The 19439-nt window shown below is 31.0% G+C and overlaps 1 protein-coding gene and 2 long non-coding RNA genes across 7 annotated transcripts; all 3 read right to left on the reverse strand.

Annotated features, from left to right (window-relative positions):
* Positions 1-7501: 7501 nt before the first annotated feature.
* LOC131631634 (uncharacterized) lies at positions 7502-9495 on the reverse strand. Of its 5 annotated transcripts, XR_009292760.1 has the most exons (7): positions 9331-9495; positions 9155-9234; positions 8785-9045; positions 8591-8674; positions 8337-8439; positions 8156-8236; positions 7505-7674 (listed from the first exon to the last, which is right to left on the reverse strand). It is a non-coding gene; the product is annotated as an uncharacterized LOC131631634 (long non-coding RNA). The 5 variants fall into 5 exon arrangements; XR_009292759.1 differs by having other exon boundaries at positions 7502-7674; positions 8156-8212; positions 8337-8674; XR_009292758.1 differs by lacking the exon at positions 7505-7674 and having other exon boundaries at positions 8025-8212.
* Positions 9496-9953: 458 nt separating this feature from the next.
* LOC131631633 (uncharacterized) lies at positions 9954-10537 on the reverse strand. The gene is made up of 2 exons (XR_009292755.1): positions 10357-10537; positions 9954-10245 (listed from the first exon to the last, which is right to left on the reverse strand). It is a non-coding gene; the product is annotated as an uncharacterized LOC131631633 (long non-coding RNA).
* Positions 10538-13435: 2898 nt separating this feature from the next.
* Positions 13436-17032, reverse strand: LOC131631629 (syntaxin-61-like). Its single transcript, XM_058902411.1, has 7 exons — positions 16875-17032; positions 16570-16680; positions 15045-15158; positions 14718-14902; positions 14098-14188; positions 13839-13904; positions 13436-13727 (listed from the first exon to the last, which is right to left on the reverse strand). The coding sequence occupies exons 1-7, from the start codon at positions 16926-16928 to the stop codon at positions 13617-13619; spliced, it is 732 nt and encodes a 243-aa protein (XP_058758394.1). The 5' UTR covers positions 16929-17032; the 3' UTR covers positions 13436-13616.
* Between the last annotated feature and the right edge of the window lie 2407 nt (positions 17033-19439).

A 19439-nucleotide genomic window follows, 5' to 3' on the forward strand; every position in this document is an offset into this window, starting at 1 on the left:
TCCCCAAAGTATATTCTAATTTCACCATGGCTGGATAACCACTCCATTCCCAACACCACATCCACTCCTCCTAAGTCAAAAATAAATAAATCTTCTTGAAATTCCATTTCTTGCATAATTAACTTCAGTTTTGGGGCACATTCCTTCACATGGGATATTCCTTCCATCTCCCACTTCAACATAATAAGGTGGGGTTTCTTCTACTAAATACTTTTCTTTTTTTACTAACATGGAGGAAATAAAATTATGAGATGCTCTACAATCTATCAAGATCACAACCTTTCTATTTTCCATGGTTCCCCATAGTTTAGTAGATTTTTTAGTAGTGAGGCATGATATGCTATATAAGGACAGTTGCACCATTTTCATTTCCAAGTCTTGTCTTTCTTCTTGAATCTCTTCCTCAGTTTGTTCCTCCAAATCTCCCTCAAACAATAATACATGGAATTGCTTGTTAGCACATACATGTCCCGGACTAAATTTTTCATCACATTTGAAGTAAAGTCCTTTCCTTGAATTTTCTTGTAGTTCAGTATCTAATAATTTCCCGAAACCCCATGCCTTGTAAGGATTATTTGGCCTCTGATTACTAGTTTCTCCCACAGAACTTCCGGTTCCCGATACAATTGAGGATTCATTTTTAGTCCCTGATTCCCATGTTGTAGTTCGGGTGTTAGTGTAAGTACGAAATGTTAATTTGTTACCCGAATTTGTACCCATATTTCCTTTGCTTAACAATCTGTTTTTCTCATCAACCCTTTGTGCATAATCCATTAATTTAGATTATCTGTCAATTGGATGAAGCTTTAGTTCCGCCCTTATCACATCTTTGAGTCTGTTCAAAAAACTCCTTTTAAATAAGATGGCTCTACACATTTCAGGGGCCCTGCATATAACTCAAATTGCTCCTTATATTCTTTCAATGTTCCTATTTTTTTGAGGCTCAGCAAAAATTCAAAGGAAATTTAGATCATTGAGGTTTGAAAATGTCTAAGTATGGCTGTTTTGATATCCTCCCAAGTCGAGTTTGGTGAAGACACCTCCCACCATTGATACCATGCAAGTGCTTTACCCTCCATGGCCACCATCATTGCCTACAATCTCTCTGTTTCATACACCCGTTTTAGGTCAAAATAATGCTCGACATAGCTCAACCAATTGTAAGCATCAATACCTTCAAAAATTAGAATTTCCAATTTTCGCCATCTTTCTTTGTGAGACCGTGGATGTCGATGATTCTGCGACGCATCATCTTCATCGAATTGGACCTCGTGTTGTGATCTTGCTGGAATTTTGTGCCTCGTGTGATGAACAATTTCAAATATTTATGTCATTTGTTGTCTAACCTACATTCGCTCCACCTGGTCTTCTTTGTGTTGTTTCTCCATTGTTTCTTTCATTACTGACAATGTAACACCCCAAATCTACCCGGTAATTATAATAAAAATCAGAGTATAAATTTCAAACAAGTTCATTTGAGGTATCACATATTCGTCATCTCAAAAACATTTACGACTTAATTTCCTTCATATAGATACATAGCACAGGAGTTTAAAACGATAATCAAATCATTACTAAAAATTACGTTGTTCAATTTAAACAATTAATTCGCAGTGGAATCACCAAACTTCATAAATATTCAAATCAAGTCGTAGTATCTTCCACGGTAACTTTAAGTTACAATTTAAACCAAAACCACATAAAAATTCAGCAAAAAAATAATAATCAAAACAATCGTTTTATCCCCCCGGGTGCTACGTATCAGAGCAAGACACCAACTAAAGACTTCATAAAACCACTTCAAACTTCCACCGCTATCATGAGTACCTGTCAATTTCCCACAGTAGGGAAACATCATTCAGAAGGGGTGAGATATCGAAAAATATAAACAAAAGTATGATAATTAATATGTTAGAATTAAATCATACAAAATCATCACTTTATAACTTTCAGACGACAGCTATAAAAACGATTTAAAACTGTTCAGATATAATAATAAAGTCAACAACAACATAATAATAGTTATAACAACTATTTTTCATCTTCCAGACGGTACCTGTCACAACAAGTCATTAGCATAACAACTTATAATTACAACTTCACATTATCACAATTCACTTCACATCGTCATATTCAACAACAACTCAAGTCACATCACGTCACAATTAAATCACACTCATGCAACATATAATGAGACTCTATAATTGCACATGCATGTGGTACCCAGGGCTTCATCCCTCATCGCCAATTTCCAGCTAACAGAGGCATCAAGGCATAAGCCTTCGTCACTAATTTGCCAATCCAGGCCGTCGCCAAAAATGCATATGTATATGAATGCAACAAACACACACAACAAACAACATCATCGTCACAAAGGCATAAGCATATATCGTCGCTATACCAATAAATAGATGTATACATCGTCACTGAAACATCCTTCAACTTTGCATAAAACAACAACAATTATCACCACAACAACAACAACTAATTTCATCGAATCAACACGACAGAATCACAACAAATAATCCATGGAAAAATTCATACACCTTAATCCCACATACAATCATCATATTCCTGGTTATATAATTCGAACCCCACTCTTACCTTGGTAAATATGGACTCTTTCACCATAGCTCTAAGTTTTTCTCCAAAAGAAATCCTTTCTAACATCAACTAAAGACACATCTAAACACCAGTTCGGTAATCAGCTTATCATACGAACTTAAAACCCTCAAAATCAAAATCGCTCCAGTCAGAACTTACCTCTATGAGTCAGGAACATTGTGTCCAAGTACCATAACGACCCAACGGTTGGATTGAGAGATATGCCTCATTTGCCAAGGTGACTCTATGCTGAAACTTGCTGCGAAAATTAAGGCTTCCTCCATAATTTTCTTCTTCTCTCAAGTGCTCCTCTCCTCTTTCTCTTCTCTTTTCTATTTTTTTTTTCTCCCCAAAAATAAGTTATGATACTCCAACTCTAAAACCCTAATTTTCTCCTCTTACTATCTCTTTTCTCTTAATGGGCTTAACCCATAATCCATCTATTACGTTTCTACTACTAAGGCTCAATTAATTATATCTCTCATACAACTTAATTAACCCAAATAACACAAACACACATACAATTAAATATTTCAAATAATTATTATATCACATAATAACTAAATAAATAAATAATTATTAAAAATACCAAATAGTATAATTACTAATATAATTAATAAAAATATTAATAAAATCGGGATGTTACAGACAACGCTTCAAATCTACGTTCTAACAGTTTCATTCATGCCTCCATCTCACTTTTAGTAACAACCATCAACGTAATAAGGATCGTAATGCTCTGATACCAGTTGATAGAACTAGTACCAAAAATAGATAGATAATTGAATAACCACTATTTTTATTGAATTATCCCTTGACGAAAACAATCTCAGAGATATACACCCAGAAATGTATAAGAAAATAAAGCGACAGTAGAAAATGAAAGAAGTATGAGAACACGATTTTGCCAAGGATTTCGAAGTTTGGAACTCTCCCTTTCCAAATTCCACTCAAAATTTCTAAGATGCCTCCCCATGTTCGGTGTCTTCTCATTAGGGGTGAGAATACGCTGGGTCGAGTTAGGCTTTGCTAAGCCTGAGCCTGACCTGTTAAAAAATTTGAAGCTTAAGTATGGCCTGTAGCCTATCATAGGCTTGTTTTTTCGGCCTGAGCTTGGCCTTTTTGAAGGTCTGGTTGACCTATTAGCCTACTTAAAAGCCTACTTCATTTGAACATTTGTAAATAAGTCATTCAACTCAATTTTAAATAGACTAACAAATTAAAAGATCAGTGAGATTAAATGTTTGTTTGCATTGACTTATTTGAGTTTACCTAGTAACATAAAATTTGTGATACTATTTGTTTGAGAGAACTTATGGAAGCAACTTAAGACATTGTTCATAAGATATCTTTTTCATTTTTCATATTATTTTCATTATTTCTTCAAGATAACTAAGATTTATTTTTATATTTTAATTCAAAGGACAAAATACAATATAATAATGATAAAATTATTCATATTAATTTAAATAGGCCGACCTCATAGGCTTAAAAAAAATTATATGGCCTAGCCTTTTTAACTAAATATGTTTATAAAAAAGTCTAGGCCTTTTCTATTTATATAAAAAGTTTGACCTGACCTAGGCCTATGTAGGTTGAGTCATAAGGCCTCTGTTAGTCGACTTGGCGTATTCCCACTCCTTATCTCATTATATATTTTCCCACTCCCCCAAAATGTAATTATCCCATAACTCCTATAATATAACTGCCCCACAACTAAGTAATTCCCAAATTGACAACTAAGTAATTCCCAAATCAATTTGCCCTTTCCTCTTGTACACAAGTAACTAATATAATCAGTTTGCCTTTTCCTCTTCTACACATTTCGTATAAGAGGTCTAACACAAGCCTCCAAAATAAAAAATGTTATTAAATTTAATATCAACTCCTCATTTCAAAATTGAAATTTCGTATAGTTGTAAATGTGTTAAATAATTATTGTCATTTCGTCTACGATTTTAAAAAAAATCCTAACAAGAATAAAAATTATTCAAATAGTTAACATATGAAAATGAAAATAAGAGATGTGGAAACTAAAGTCGAATTTACTTTATATTTATTTGTCTTAATTTTATTAGTTAATTGCTAACAAAAAAGGTTGTAGACTATAGAAGTGAACAATTATATTCATTTTAAGAGTGAACACTGTTTCATAAAGTAAACTCAAAAATGTTTTCCCATAACAACTGGCCTAAACGCGCCACTAGACAAACAATCATTACATGAGTAACTTTTATTATAGGTCTACTCTTTTATTTTTATAGGAACTAGTGGGATACCCGTGCTATCGCACGGGACCGTTTGGGTTTAATATTACGTAAATAAGATCTATCTTATAAAGTTATTCCGTATATATTTAAACAATACACATATTAATTGGATGACTATTGGAAAAAAATTAAACATCTAATATGTTAAATAAAATATACAAATAAAATATATATACATATATATATTGTTTAAAATTATAAGTTTAACGTGTATGAATTTGGTCATTGTTTTGCATATAAGAATAATAATAATTGATAAATAAATAAAATAGATAGTTTTGTTATGGAAAAAAATAATTAAAAATAACAATTGGAAGATACTCTTTCTAATTAATTGGAAGATTTTAAAATTAAATTAATGTATTATTTAATTGTAAAATTTTAATTAGTAAACACAATAATTGAAAATATAAATACGTTCACATCTACCCGTGAATCCAGGTTAGTTAACAAACCTCAGTTAATTTTTCTATCATAATTGTCTCATGTTCTTTTATGAAACACAAATATTTATAAAATTTTATAGCATAAATGATAACGTTTTATCATAAAAAACATTAACATTTTTTGATAAATTAATATTTTTATATAATTTACTATATTTAAATAATATTTTTAATTATGTTTAGTATATTACTATAAGTTTAAAAAGAAAAATAAATGTAATAACAACAACCTCGTAAATTTTGAATACTAAAATTAAAATTATATTTAAAAAATTAAATGCTTAAATATTAAAGTAAAATTTTGAATATCAATTTCAGAATACAAAATATATAAATTTATTATGTATAATGTTTTTTTAAGTTATAAATATAGAAATAAATGATGAATAAAAAGTTATAAATATGGATTAAAAAGGTATGTATAGATTTTTGTCAAAAAAAAAAGGTATGTATAGATTAAAAAAATAAAATAAAAATCTATGTTAAATTAATTCGAAAATAAAAAATTATGAAAATTTCATAATCTACATTTATTCTCATTTATACAAATAATTGTATAAATAGATAAATTTATTACTTTCATAAAATTGTTTGTAACTTTTACCCGTTTATAAAAACAATTATAGTTTATTCAGTTTATAAAATTAACTATAATAATAAATTTTTATCTTTTATCATTATTTTTCATGATTACCATTTATCATATGACCATTATTATTGTAACTATCATTTAACTACCTTTAAGATTTTAGAAAAATTAAAAATTTGAATTGAAAATCCACTTTTCATCTCCCATACGACCTTTTCAGATTAGTTGCATTGAGCACTAAAAATTTAGTTTTAATAGTTATCATAAATTGCATTTTTATTGTTAATATTAATTATATGATGAATAAAATAAATAACTTAAAAATATTAATTCCACCAATATAACTTACTTCAAAATAAACTAAAACTCAACTTTAATATTGAAATAAAATTAAGAAATAAATAATGATTATAAGGAATAGGAAAAGAAAACATAGATTAAGATGAATAAAAAAATAAAAAAAATATTTAAGTGGTTATATGGAAAAATTTAAACTTCCTCAATAAATGAATAAAATATTTATTGTTGTAATAAGAGATATTACAAATATCATAAAGTGATTGATTTATGCATAGAAAAAGTATAACGTGGGAGTTTTAATTTATTGTATAGTTATAAACCATAAGATAGTTTGGTTTTTAATTTATTGTATAGTCATAAACCATAAGATGGTTTAGTTTTCAATTTAATAATAAAATTTTATAAAATCTACCATAAATGTAATTTAACCAATTATTATTTAATTGCCTTTAACATATATAAAAATAAAAATATGAATAGAAATAAAAATTAAAGTTATATTGAAAAGTGAGAAAGATAGCATTAATAGCTATAGGAATCTTTCCCTCTTCCCATATGATCTTTTAAATTAAATTGATTTAAACATTTATTTGGTATGTACAAAAAAGCTAAAGCAACCTATAATAAAAAAATGGAGAATAATTATGAGGAATTATTTATATTTTAATTTAGTAATAATAATTACATTCGATAATAAAATTTCTTAAAGTCTACATTAAATAATAACTTGAGCATTATTATTGTAATTATCATTTAAGAGGAATTATTTAATTTTCAATCTATTAATAGTAATTACATTCAATAATAAAATTTCTTAAAGTCCACATTAAACGATAACTTGAGCATTATTATTGTAATTATCATTTAACTACCTTTAACATTTAAGAAAATTAAAAATTTGAATGGAAAACTAAAAAAATTGGGTTTCCACTTTTCATCTCCCGTATAACCTTTCAAATTAATTGCATAATAGATTTCCATTTTTATTGTTTCAAAAATATTATATAATAAATAAAGGAAAAATTAAAGGTAGAGAAAATAAATAGAAAAAAAAATTTAACATATAAAAATAAAGATTTAAAAAAAAATATTAATTAAAATAAAATAAGTATGGTATAGATGTGCTAATATAAACATCAATCAAGCGAAGATCTAATTATAAACATTTGATATTATAACAAAATTAAATAATTTGCTTTTAAATTTAGAATACAAAATATATATAAATTTATTACAATGCATTTAGATATTAAGAAACAAATCTTGATTAAAAAGGTATACACATATTACAAAAATAAAAAATAAAAAGAGAGTAATTATAATTATGGCATAAATTTATTCTATAATTATCCCGTAATTATAAAAGGAGACTAATTATAATTGGACTGCTAGGAAGCAAATCGATTCATATGTAAAAGCTGGATATCACTCTATTTCCAACATTAGCATCCAAAAGTGTCGTCGGCTGCAAGAATTGACTCCAATCACAAACCATAAATCAACATCGACATTCTACAAATTTTTGTCAATTTAGAAGGGATTGGAGTTTCTAATTTATGCTAAAACAAACTATAATTTTAATAGGAGTTTTTAATATATTGTAGCACCAAAAAAATGTTGCAGTAGGAAGATACACACAATTGTATCCAAGTTTCAGTAGGAATATATGACAATAAACATAAAGTATCTTATGTGTGACACAACAACTCATAAAATATTGACAATTAGAATTCAACTGAAACACGCATAAAGAAAACAATATATCGGAATATTTGTGTGCATTTTTTTTTATGAATGAATAGAATTAACTCGTTGTGATGGATAGGGAATTGTTCCATAACAATCAAAAGCTTCAAGAAATTCACATAAATAAAACCTGTTTGTAGAGATGAATGTTTTTGACAACTGACTGCAGTATACCAAATGCTTCAAAATATGATTCTTACCAACCCTTTCAGGTGTATTCTCATCCTCCCTTCGTCTTGAAAGTAAAGTTGTTATTCCTGTGCAGCAAATCACATGAGTGACTCGATACAGAGAAACACAAATTATTATCATACATTCTATTTCTTAAATAAGATGGTGAATCATCAAATGTGCAATGGTAAAGTACTTTGAAGAGCCTACCTCAAACATAGATGGATCCAAGTCTTCGTGCTTCCTTCCTTGTGTCTACTTTGAATACCTGGCATATTCTGTAAACTTCACACCTTGAGCTTTCCCAGGGAAACTATCCACACAATCAAAATTCAAAAAGTAAACCCAAGCACCAAATAAAAATCAAAATCAAATTGAAGTTCCAATCACAAAAACCAAAACTAATAATTAATCAACAAAATAAAACATACATAACAGCAAGGCTTGAAGGAACAACATCATACCAATTAAAATCATTGGGAAAATACCCACTTGACTTCTCAGTAACAGTAGCATAAACCTTAATATCATCCTTTGTCAATTGATCCCTGAATCATCAAAAAAACAAACAGAACAACAAAATTTCAATAATCAAATTCTCAGAAAGATTTGAAACAATAAATAAATTGGGTTTGAATTTGGAAGGGTTTGAGTTTACCCAGAGATATAAGTTTTTCCAGAGAGGAAATCATTGAGGGATTTGATGCCATATTCAGTGTGTAGATCTGAGAAAATAACATAGATGATTAAACCGTGAATTGATTGTTAACCTGAAAAACGAAATCAGAGGTGATTAAATTGTGGTTAAAGAAGACGGAAATCTTGAATGATTTCAACCAATCTCCGACGCCACCCAGATCTAATATTTTAGCCGACAAACACCGACGAATTCGCGAGATCAGGGGCTTAAAATGTTTACCTTTCAAAGCGAGAATTATGGTATTAGGGTTTACGCAATCAAGGAATCAAGATCCAATAACATAATCACGGAATTTACAACACAAACAGAGGCCAGAGAAAGCTCTAACCGGAACGACAAACACATATTTTACATTAGCATCAGATTTTCCTATCGCATCCTTCGCTTTTGCGTTAAACTGTACATCCACTACATACATAAGAAAGATCCAAAAAACGCAAAATAGTGATGGATTTATGATCAATTACTGAATAAATTAAATACTAAGAGAATGAGTAGGATTACCGCAGTGCAATGAAGCAGAAAGAAGCATAATTGAACAGTGATGGAGAAGAAGGAGAAGCTCGTCAGATTGAAAAGCTGTTGAGAGAGATAAAGCAAGTGGGAATGAATATCACGATGTTGAATGATGATGGAGGAAGAAGAAGGGTTCCAGATATATTTTTTTCAGAAGAGAGAGGAGGAAGATGGAGGAAATGAGAGAGAAAACAAAAGTTGTAAAAAAGAAAATAAGAGTCGTGCCTTTCCATCTTACCTGTACGTTTCAATCTCCCAATGCATTGATTGGTTCAATATAAAAATAATAAAAATAAATATAAAATAAAATATTGAGTCATAAATGTCTGGTAGCAGTTTCAATGCATGCAATGATGAATAATGTAGAATAATGAAAAAAGGAAATTTAAATAGGAAATTTGCCATGTCAGCAAATTTAAGATTACAATCAACCATATTGCAGTATTTAACAAAAAGACTAACTTGCCCATAATTATTAGATTGGTTTAAATTAAACTCAGTTAGAGTATACGTGGAATTTCCAGGTACTTTAACTTTTATATATTGTTAATAGATGTGACCTAATTACTTAAACTTTTTCTCATATTACAACTTAGAAAGCAAATTAGTAGTATTAATTAGAGTTAAAATCCTATTATAAATCATGAAGTACATTACACTCTTTTGTCCATCATATAAAGAATTTTCTACAAAGATCCATTGACTTCATAGATGTCTATTTCCTCTATTCTCCACATAAAAAATGAGACCAGTTTCCATATACAAACAGCACAGACTGCACAGTAACACTAACTAGGTAAGGAATACTAAGAAAAATAGGAAAATGAACAGAGCCAACAAGCCCAAAATCATCATGATCTGGCCCTTTGCACTGGCCTTCTTCATAACCATTGCCACTTTTTTCTGCAACCATAATAGAAGAGCATCATTTTATTTTACCTCTTCACAAGAGTAACTGAGTAGCATCACAAATAAAAATTCAATGAGAAATGAAAATTAGATAGAGAAACTCACTTGGACAAAATCTAGACGGTTTGATGTACTATCCATCTCGTTACCGAGTTCATCTATAATCTTTTCCTGAAACAAAAAGATTTTGATAATTTTAGAATGAGAATGAGAAATCCTGACAGCAATAAAACTTCAAAGGCACAGGAACACTAGATTTATCTTCGAAAATTAAAGAAAACACAAGTTTTATCTAGTATTCTATAATTAGAAGAAAAACAACAAGTCATTAGCATAACAACTTATAATTACAACTTCACATTATCACAATTCACTTCACATCGTCATATTCAACAACAACTCAAGTCACATCACATCACAATTAAATCACACTCATGCCACATATAATGAGACTCTACAATTGCACATGCATGTGGTACCCAGGGCTTCATCCCCCATCGCCAATTTCCAGCTAACAGAGGAATCAAGGCATAAGCCTTCGTCACTAATTTGCCAATCCAGGCCGTCGCCAAAAATGCATATGTATATGAATGCAACAAACACACACAACAAACAACATCATCGTCACAAAGGCATAAGCATATATCGTCGCTATACCAATAAATAGATGTATACATCGTCACTGAAACATCCTTCAACTTTGCATAAAACAACAACAATTATCACCACAACAACAACAACTAATTTCATCGAATCAACACGACAGAATCACAACAAATAATCCATGGAAAAATTCATACACCTTAATCCCACATACAATCATCATATTCCTGGTTATATAATTCGAACCTCACTCTTACCTTGGTAAATATGGACTCTTTCACCATAGCTCTAAGTTTTTCTCCAAAAGAAATCCTTTCTAACATCAACTAGAGACACATCTAAACACCAGTTCGGTAATCAGCTTATCATACGAACTTAAAACCCTCAAAATCAAAATCGCTCCGGTCAGAACTTACCTCTATGAGTCAGGAACATTGTGTCCAAGTACCATAACGATCCAACGGTTGGATTGAGAGATATGCCTGATTTGCCAAGGTGACTCTATGCTGAAACTTGCTGCGAAAATTAAGGCTTCCTCCATAATTTTCTTCTTCTCTCAAGTGCTCCTCCCCTCTTTCTCTTCTCTTTTCTATTTTTTCTTTCTCCCCGAAAATAAGTTATGATACTCCAACTCTAAAACCCTAATTTTCTCCTCTTACTATCTTTTTTCTCTTAATGGGCTTAACCCATAATCCATCTATTACGTTTCTACTACTAAGGCCCAATTAATTATATCTCTCATACAACTTAATTAACCCAAATAACACAAACACACATACAATTAAATATTTCAAATAATTATTATATCACATAATTACTAAATAAATAAATAAATAATTATTAAAAATACCAAATAGTATAATTACTAATATAATTAATAAAAATATTAATAAAATCGGGATGTTACAAACAACGCTTCAAATCTACGTTCTAACAGTTTCATTCATGCCTCCATCTCACTTTTAGTAACAACCATCAACGTAATAAGGATCGTAATGCTCTGATACCAGTTGATAGAACTAGTACCAAAAATAGATAGATAATTGAATAACCACTATTTTTATTGAATTATCCCTTGACGAAAACAATCTCAGAGATATACACCCAAAAATGTATAAGAAAATAAAGCGACAGTAGAAAATGAAAGAAGTATGAGAACACGATTTTGCCAAGGATTTCGAAGTTTGGAACTCTCCCTTTCCAAATTCCACTCAAAATTTCTAAGATGCCTCCCCATGTTCGGTGTCTTCTCATTAGGGGTGGGAATACGCTGGGTCGAGTTAGGCTTTGCTAAGCCTGAGCCTGACCTGTTAAAAAATTCGAAGCTTAAGTATGGCATGTAGCCTATCATAGGCTTGTTTTTTCGGCGCCTGGCCTTTTTGAAGGTCTGGTTGACCTATTAGCCTACTTAAAAGCCTACTTCATTTGAACATTTGTAAATAAGTCATTCAACTCAATTTTAAATAGACTAACAAATTAAAAGATCAGTGAGATTAAATGTTTGTTTGCATTGACTTATTTGAGTTTACCTAGTAACATAAAATTTGTGATACTATTTGTTTGAGAGAACTTATGGAAGCAACTTAAGACATTGTTCATAAGATATCTTTTTCATTTTTCATATTATTTTCATTATTTCTTCAAGATAACTAAGATTTATTTTTATATTTTAATTCAAAGGACAAAATACAATATAATAATGATAAAATTATTCATATTTATTTAAATAGGCCGACCTCATAGGCTTAAAAAAAATTATATGGCCTAGCCTTTTTAACTAAATATGTTTATAAAAAAGTCTAGACCTTTTCTATTTATATAAAAAGTTTGACATGACCTAGGCCTATGTAGGTTGAGTCATAAGGCCTCTGTTAGTCGACTTAGCGTATTTCCACTCCTTATCTCATTATGTATTTTCCCACTCCCCCAAAATGTAATTATCCCATAACTCCTATAATATAACTGCCCCACAACTAAGTAATTCCCAAATTGACAACTAAGTAATTCCCAAATCAATTTGCCCTTTCCTCTTGTACACAAGTAACTAATATAATCAGTTTGCCCTTTCCTCTTCTACACATTTCGTATAAGTGGTCTAACACAAGCCTCCAAAATAAAAAATGTTATTAAATTTAATATCAACTCCTCATTTCAAAATTGAAATTTCGTATAGTTGTAAATGTGTTAAATAATTATTGTCATTTCGTCTACGATTTTTAAAAAAAATCCTAACAAGAATAAAAATTATTCAAATAGTTAACATATGAAAATGAAAATAAGAGATGTGGAAACTAAAGTCGAATTTACTTTATATTTATTTGTCTTAATTTTATTAGTTAATTGCTAACAAAAAAGGTTGTAGACTATAGAAGTGAACAATTATATTCATTTTAAGAGTGAACACTGTTTCATAAAGTAAACTCAAAAATGTTTTCCCATAACAACTGGCCTAAACGCGCCCCTAGACAAACAATCATTACATGAGTCACTTTTATTATAGGTCTACTCTCTTTTTTTATAGGAACGTGACCTAATTACTTAAACTTTTTCTCATATTACAACTTAGAAAGCAAACTAGTAGTATTAATTAGAGTTAAAATCCTATTATAAATCATGAAGTACATTACACTCTTTTGTCCATCATATAAAGAATTTTCTACAAAGATCCATTGACTTCATAGATGTCTATTTCCTCTATTCTCCACATAAAAAATGAGACCAGTTTCCATATACAAACAGCACAGACTGCACAGTAACACTAACTAGGTAAGGAATACTAAGAAAAATAGGAAAATGAACAGAGCCAACAAGCCCAAAATCATCATGATCTGGCCCTTTGCACTAGCCTTCTTCATAACCATTGCCACTTTTTTCTGCAACCATAATAAAAGAGCATCATTTTATTTTACCTCTTCACAAGAGTAACTGAGTAGCATCACAAATAAAAATTCAATGAGAAATGAAAATTAGATAGAGAAACTCACTTGGACAAAATCTAGACGGTTTGATGTACTATCCATCTCGTTACCGAGTTCATCTATAATCTTTTCCTGAAACAAAAAGATTTTGATAATTTTAGAATGAGAATGAGAAATCCTGACAGCAATAAAACTTCAAAGGCACGGGAACACTAGATTTATCTTCGAAAATTAAAGAAAACACAAGTTTTATCTAGTATTCTATAATTAGAAGAAAAATACTATGAACCATAAAAAGTAAAAGCTTTCGGATGCAAACCATTACCTGTGCCATGAGTTCTTCATGGATAGTGAGTCCAACGCCTCCAATTCTTTGCACGCTTAAACTAAGTTCATCTAACTCGTCGTCCTGTTGCCTAATATTCCAAATACATGTAAAATAAATCAAAACTGAAATAGCAACCAAAGTCTAATTGTATTTCCTTAAATCATAAGCATGGCCTGACAAACATCAGTTAAATATACTACTGAGACTTTTTATTGTGCATAATGAAATTGAAAATTAATGAAATTATTAGAGCAGACAACTTTTATGCAGTCACATACATGCAAACAAGGTGTAATCAATTCAATTTAAAATCACAGTGTATTCAACAAAAAAGAAGAAGCTTAAGAAAGGTGTACTTCTGCACAAGTTAATGCACATGGAAGGATCACATTTCTTGCTTGAAAAAGAACAAGGATTGGATTGAGCATTATAATCAAATACATTGGAGAGCTCACAAACAATCAAAACATTGTTTTCCACCTGATAACCCATAAGTGACCAATGACCATGCTTAGAGCTTAATCTCATGCAGATGAATAAAAGTCACTTTAAATGAGGAAAGTTATGCCAAATGAGGAATGTAATGCATATGATTTAAATAGGGAGGAAATGAGTACTTTATAAGGAGCATCTGTCTATCTGATTCTGATTCTATGAAATCATCATTGTCATTGGCAGCATTATGGTTGGATGTATGAGTTTGGTAGGAATCCGGTAGCCTCATTAGTTCTCGGTGCATCCCATTAATGCTTGTTGTGCTTGAGCTCTTTCCAGCATCCATTGTTTTCTTCATTGTGACAACCTAAATAAGCAAGAAAGGGACCTTGAATCTTTAGGCATGATACAAGTACAAAAGTAAAAATAAATATACAACTATACAGATAGTTGAAAAAAATTGATTGCATCTTCCCAACTAACTAAAATTGGGCATACATTTTGGATACCTGAGTACGGGCACTGCTTGTCCATCTCCTCCGATTTTCAATCTCCACGTCATCAATGCCATACCAAGAAGGTTCCTTAGAAGCAACAGCAATGGCTTTTTCCAATTCATCCACCTTTCTATCAAAACAAAATACTTAAGCATTTGTTTATAGGTTAGGTTGCAAAGTTAAAGATCGTGTAGGACAAAGGAATGAAGCAAGTAGCCCTAGGTGGAAAATACAGTTCGTTCATGCTTTTTGGACTGAAATGAAGCAAGTAGAAAATTTAAATTGAAAATTACGTTAGTCTAGCTTAGTACAATGATATTCATTAATTAAAAGTGAAATGCAATTTACTTTCACACCTTCACCCACATTTTCGAGACTCTTGTGTAGCATAAAAATAAGCTGAAAATGACATTCTACCCATTCTCAATGCTTTACCCAAAAAAAAAAAAAGAATGAACATCAATTTTAATCTTTCAATATTCTATTTAACTCTATTGCATATTTTTGCATCTTTCCAGCAAGCACACCTGGGGCATCTTTAGGATTTAGATGTGAAAGCAAAGGATGAGAAAATAAGAGGATAGACAATGATTTTCTAAACCTTGAGTTAGACTTAGATGTTTTAAATAAACAAGGGGAAGGAGAAAAAAGGGGTAAAATGAAAAAATAACAAGTAAAATATAATTTTAAAAAATTAATAATGTCATATTAAAATTATTATTGCAATTATACTTCACAAATAGTATTGTGTTAGAAATTCCTTCTTTATTCATATAGTGGTCCACCCCTAGCCACCTAACCGTAATTGGGGTTGCAATATCGGTGATGTGGTAGTCTCCGCAACCACATCGGACCGCAATTGCGGTGTGATTTGAAATCACGCGTACTTTGCCCAGGTTTTTTCAAGTATTTTTCGTCAAAACTCAATTTAGAACCCATAACGCAATTTACTTCTAAAAAATCTTAACATTAAGTGTTGTTTTAATGGTGTATTTTAAACTCTTCTTCAAAATTCATGCTACAACGGCCACAATGCGCATTGTAGCAATCGCAATGACCGCAATTGCAACACCCGCAACCGCAATTTAAAACCATGCCTCCAACACCTTCATTGTTTTGGGTGTGAAGGGCTGAATTTAGTCCCATGTTTCCTAAAGATATGGCTTGTGTAGTGTTTATAAGCTTGGGCAGCCCTTACCTTTAGTCGGTTTTGTAAGGTTTAGTTAGGCTAAACCCAAATTCCAAGATTTAGAATATTATTATTATGCACTTGTTTCTTCCCTTTTAGAAATACTCCAAATTCTAGGAACTTAATAAAGTGATCATTGAAATATTTTAACTTTGAAGTCAAAATCATTCCAATTTCTTCCCAAAAGAATTCCTCCAAAAAAAACCACACAAAATCCCTTTTTGACATGAACATATAGCATGTGTGCCGTGAGTGTAATTGAATGCAATAACACAATGAAACAACACCAAACCTAATTTAAAATAAGTCATTTTTCAATAATTATGCATATGCATCCAATTAATCTACCTGCCACTCTATGCTCTCACATCCAGCAAGAACCTCCTTCGCAACCCGTCCTCGCTCCACAGCATCAGAACTACGTTTCCATTGCTCAAAACTAGATTGCAAATTATCAATCTGAAATTCACAAATAATCCCACAATCAAACACATATCCTACAACAACAATAACGAACTAACTAATCCTTTATCAATATTCTAATTTTCAGTTTCAGATCCCACTTCAATTTTAACTCAAAACCCTAAATCCCAATTTAGCTATCCGAATTTGGGAGAAAGTGAAACCCTTGGTGATTTGGAGATAAAACTTACAGATTCTTGGATTTCGGACTTGACAACATAGAATGGATCCTGAGCTGATGGCATGTTATGATGTGGATCGGAGAGGAGAGGAATGAAATTGTCGTCAACACTGAACACTGTTGTTGTGCTTTCTTCTCTCTTCTCTTTTTATTTTTTAGTGAGTATTTTCAATTTAATTTAATGATATAATAAATATTTCATGGCAAGAACATGTTTTTTTTTTTTTAAATTAGTTAAATTAAATTTTTTAATTTTTGTTTTTTGTTTTTACATGTGTTCTTAGAGTGGATGGTAAACTGTCTGCATTAAGTACCGGTACATCTCTTAATTGGGATTTAATTTACTTGTTCTCTAAGTTTGTGAGGGATTAGCCACTTTGTTTAAACTAATCATTGACTAGTTATTTGTTTGTTTGTTGTTTGATTTCATTTACATTGCAGTTTCATTGAATTGAATTGGTGATTCAAGTGGGATTTTTTTTTAAAAATTTTTAACTCCTAATAATTTTATAAAATTTCATTATATTTTTGTAGAAATCATTAGTTAATAAGAATCATTAAAAAAATTTAGGCTACAAGTGAAAATATGTGGGAAATAGATCATCTCTAGCTTTTTGTGTCCAGTCTTTCCTAATGTTCTCGTTCAATGGTTAAAAGTTCATCAAAAACTAATAAACAAAAGATGCAGTTTTGAAAAGAGTGACAAATTGTGGATGAAGGGTTGTGATGAGAGCAGGAGGGACAGCAGGAGAGAATTGACTAGAGAGAATTCAGATTCAAATATATGGTTCATGTTAAATCGTTTCAAAGCTATATATTTAATTAAGAAATATGATATTAGTTCTGGATTTTACCATACCTCTATGAAAATTAAAGGCATGAGAAATGTTATCTTTGATCTTTGCTCTGAATGTAAATAAAGGTGTGATGGCATGGGAATACGTTAGTTCTGACCGATTTATAGGGGATTATCGTCTAGATTATTTAAGGTTGAGTCAGGTCTATTTAATAAAAAGATCAGGTTTAATTTTTTTTTAAAGTCTATTTAATTAAAGAGGTCAGGCTTAGACAATTAAAAAAACATATGAAGCTTTATAGGCCGGCTTATATTTTTGAATATATTAAAAATAGTCTAAATATGCTGACCTACATATGCATATATTAGCAAAAAATGCTAAATAGATTGGCATATATATACATATATATTAGAAAAGAGGCTAAATAGGTCGGCCTATAAGGCTTTTTAAGTAATATGGATTAATTGAAAAACTTAATGAAAAACATGCTTTTAAATAGGCTTTCAGGTCAGGCCATACTTTAAAAGGTCAAGCCATAAAATAAGAGCCTATAATAGGTCATAGGCCAGACTTAGGCCTTTTAAATTTATCGTAGTTCAGGATCAGACCTTCTAAAGCCTAACCTATTCTAACGTATTTCCACCCCTAGTGATGGTGCAGTTTTCCGTTCTCTTTGAAATAAGGCAATCTTACTCTGATAGTTTTATTTAGTCTCCAAGAATTAGATTGTGAATGTGATGTGCCTCAGAGTGAGGGTAATAAAAGCCTTAGTCCAAATGGCTTCAATTATTTCTTTCTAAAATGTTCAAGACTCTAATTAGGGAATCTAGGGACTGTGTGTTATACGGTGGGAGAACTGACTTTTTGAAATGTGCGGATAGCAAGAGTCGCCACCGACTTTTATTTGATCCAATTGGAAAGGCAAAAAGAACCGGAAAGACCTTTGAAAGATATTTTGAGTTCGGGGGGTAGGTTATACAAAGGGAAGGTTTAAGGCACCCTTTGTATCCATGGTTATCCATGGGCTCTTAATTGCTTAGCTCACTTTGTTTGAATTGTTTGAAATGTCGTGTGTGTTTAGAAAAGATTTTCCGAAGAAGAACTTTAGCTTGTAAATAAGCGTAGTCTTTTTTAATTCGATTTTTGAAAAGAAGTGGGAAAAGCATTTGAATTTTGAATTGGATGTGAGCAAGTATTTAAGAACACCTACCCTAAGATTGTCTTTCTTGTTCTTTAAGTCTTTCAGGCGAAAGGGTCTATCCGTACCATGAGAGGGCATGAAGTCTTTCAATTGGATGTGCGGGTCATCAAAGGGTAGTCGAGAATAATCGTTCGCCACAAGATTGTCCATACCATAAAGAGGGCAGGTAGTCTAAGGGAAGGATATAATAGTCATTTTAGGCAACCAGTCAGGACACCTTAGCATTCGAAGGGACGATCATCATGTATCGAGGCAACATCGAGGGACGAGATCATTTTATCGTAGGCAACATCGAAGGGACCATGATCTTTAAATCGGAGGGACTATGATGATTTAGAATCGAAGGCAGCATTTGCTAAGGTATCCCTACGCTCGAAGGGACTTGACTATTCTAATTGAAAGACATCATAAGAGGGATTACCTTAAAGGTGTGTGGGTGCAACAATCATGTGATTTAGTTCGAATATTTTATCTTGTATATAAGGTGAGCTATGTTCGATTAATTACCTTGCACTCCCTATTTACTAACCACGCAGTTAACAATATACAGAAATTTAAACAGTTTATGGGTGCGGAA

Source organism: Vicia villosa, unplaced genomic scaffold (assembly GCF_029867415.1).
Source record: "Vicia villosa cultivar HV-30 ecotype Madison, WI unplaced genomic scaffold, Vvil1.0 ctg.000852F_1_1, whole genome shotgun sequence".
Classification (NCBI taxonomy): Eukaryota; Viridiplantae; Streptophyta; class Magnoliopsida; order Fabales; family Fabaceae; genus Vicia; species Vicia villosa.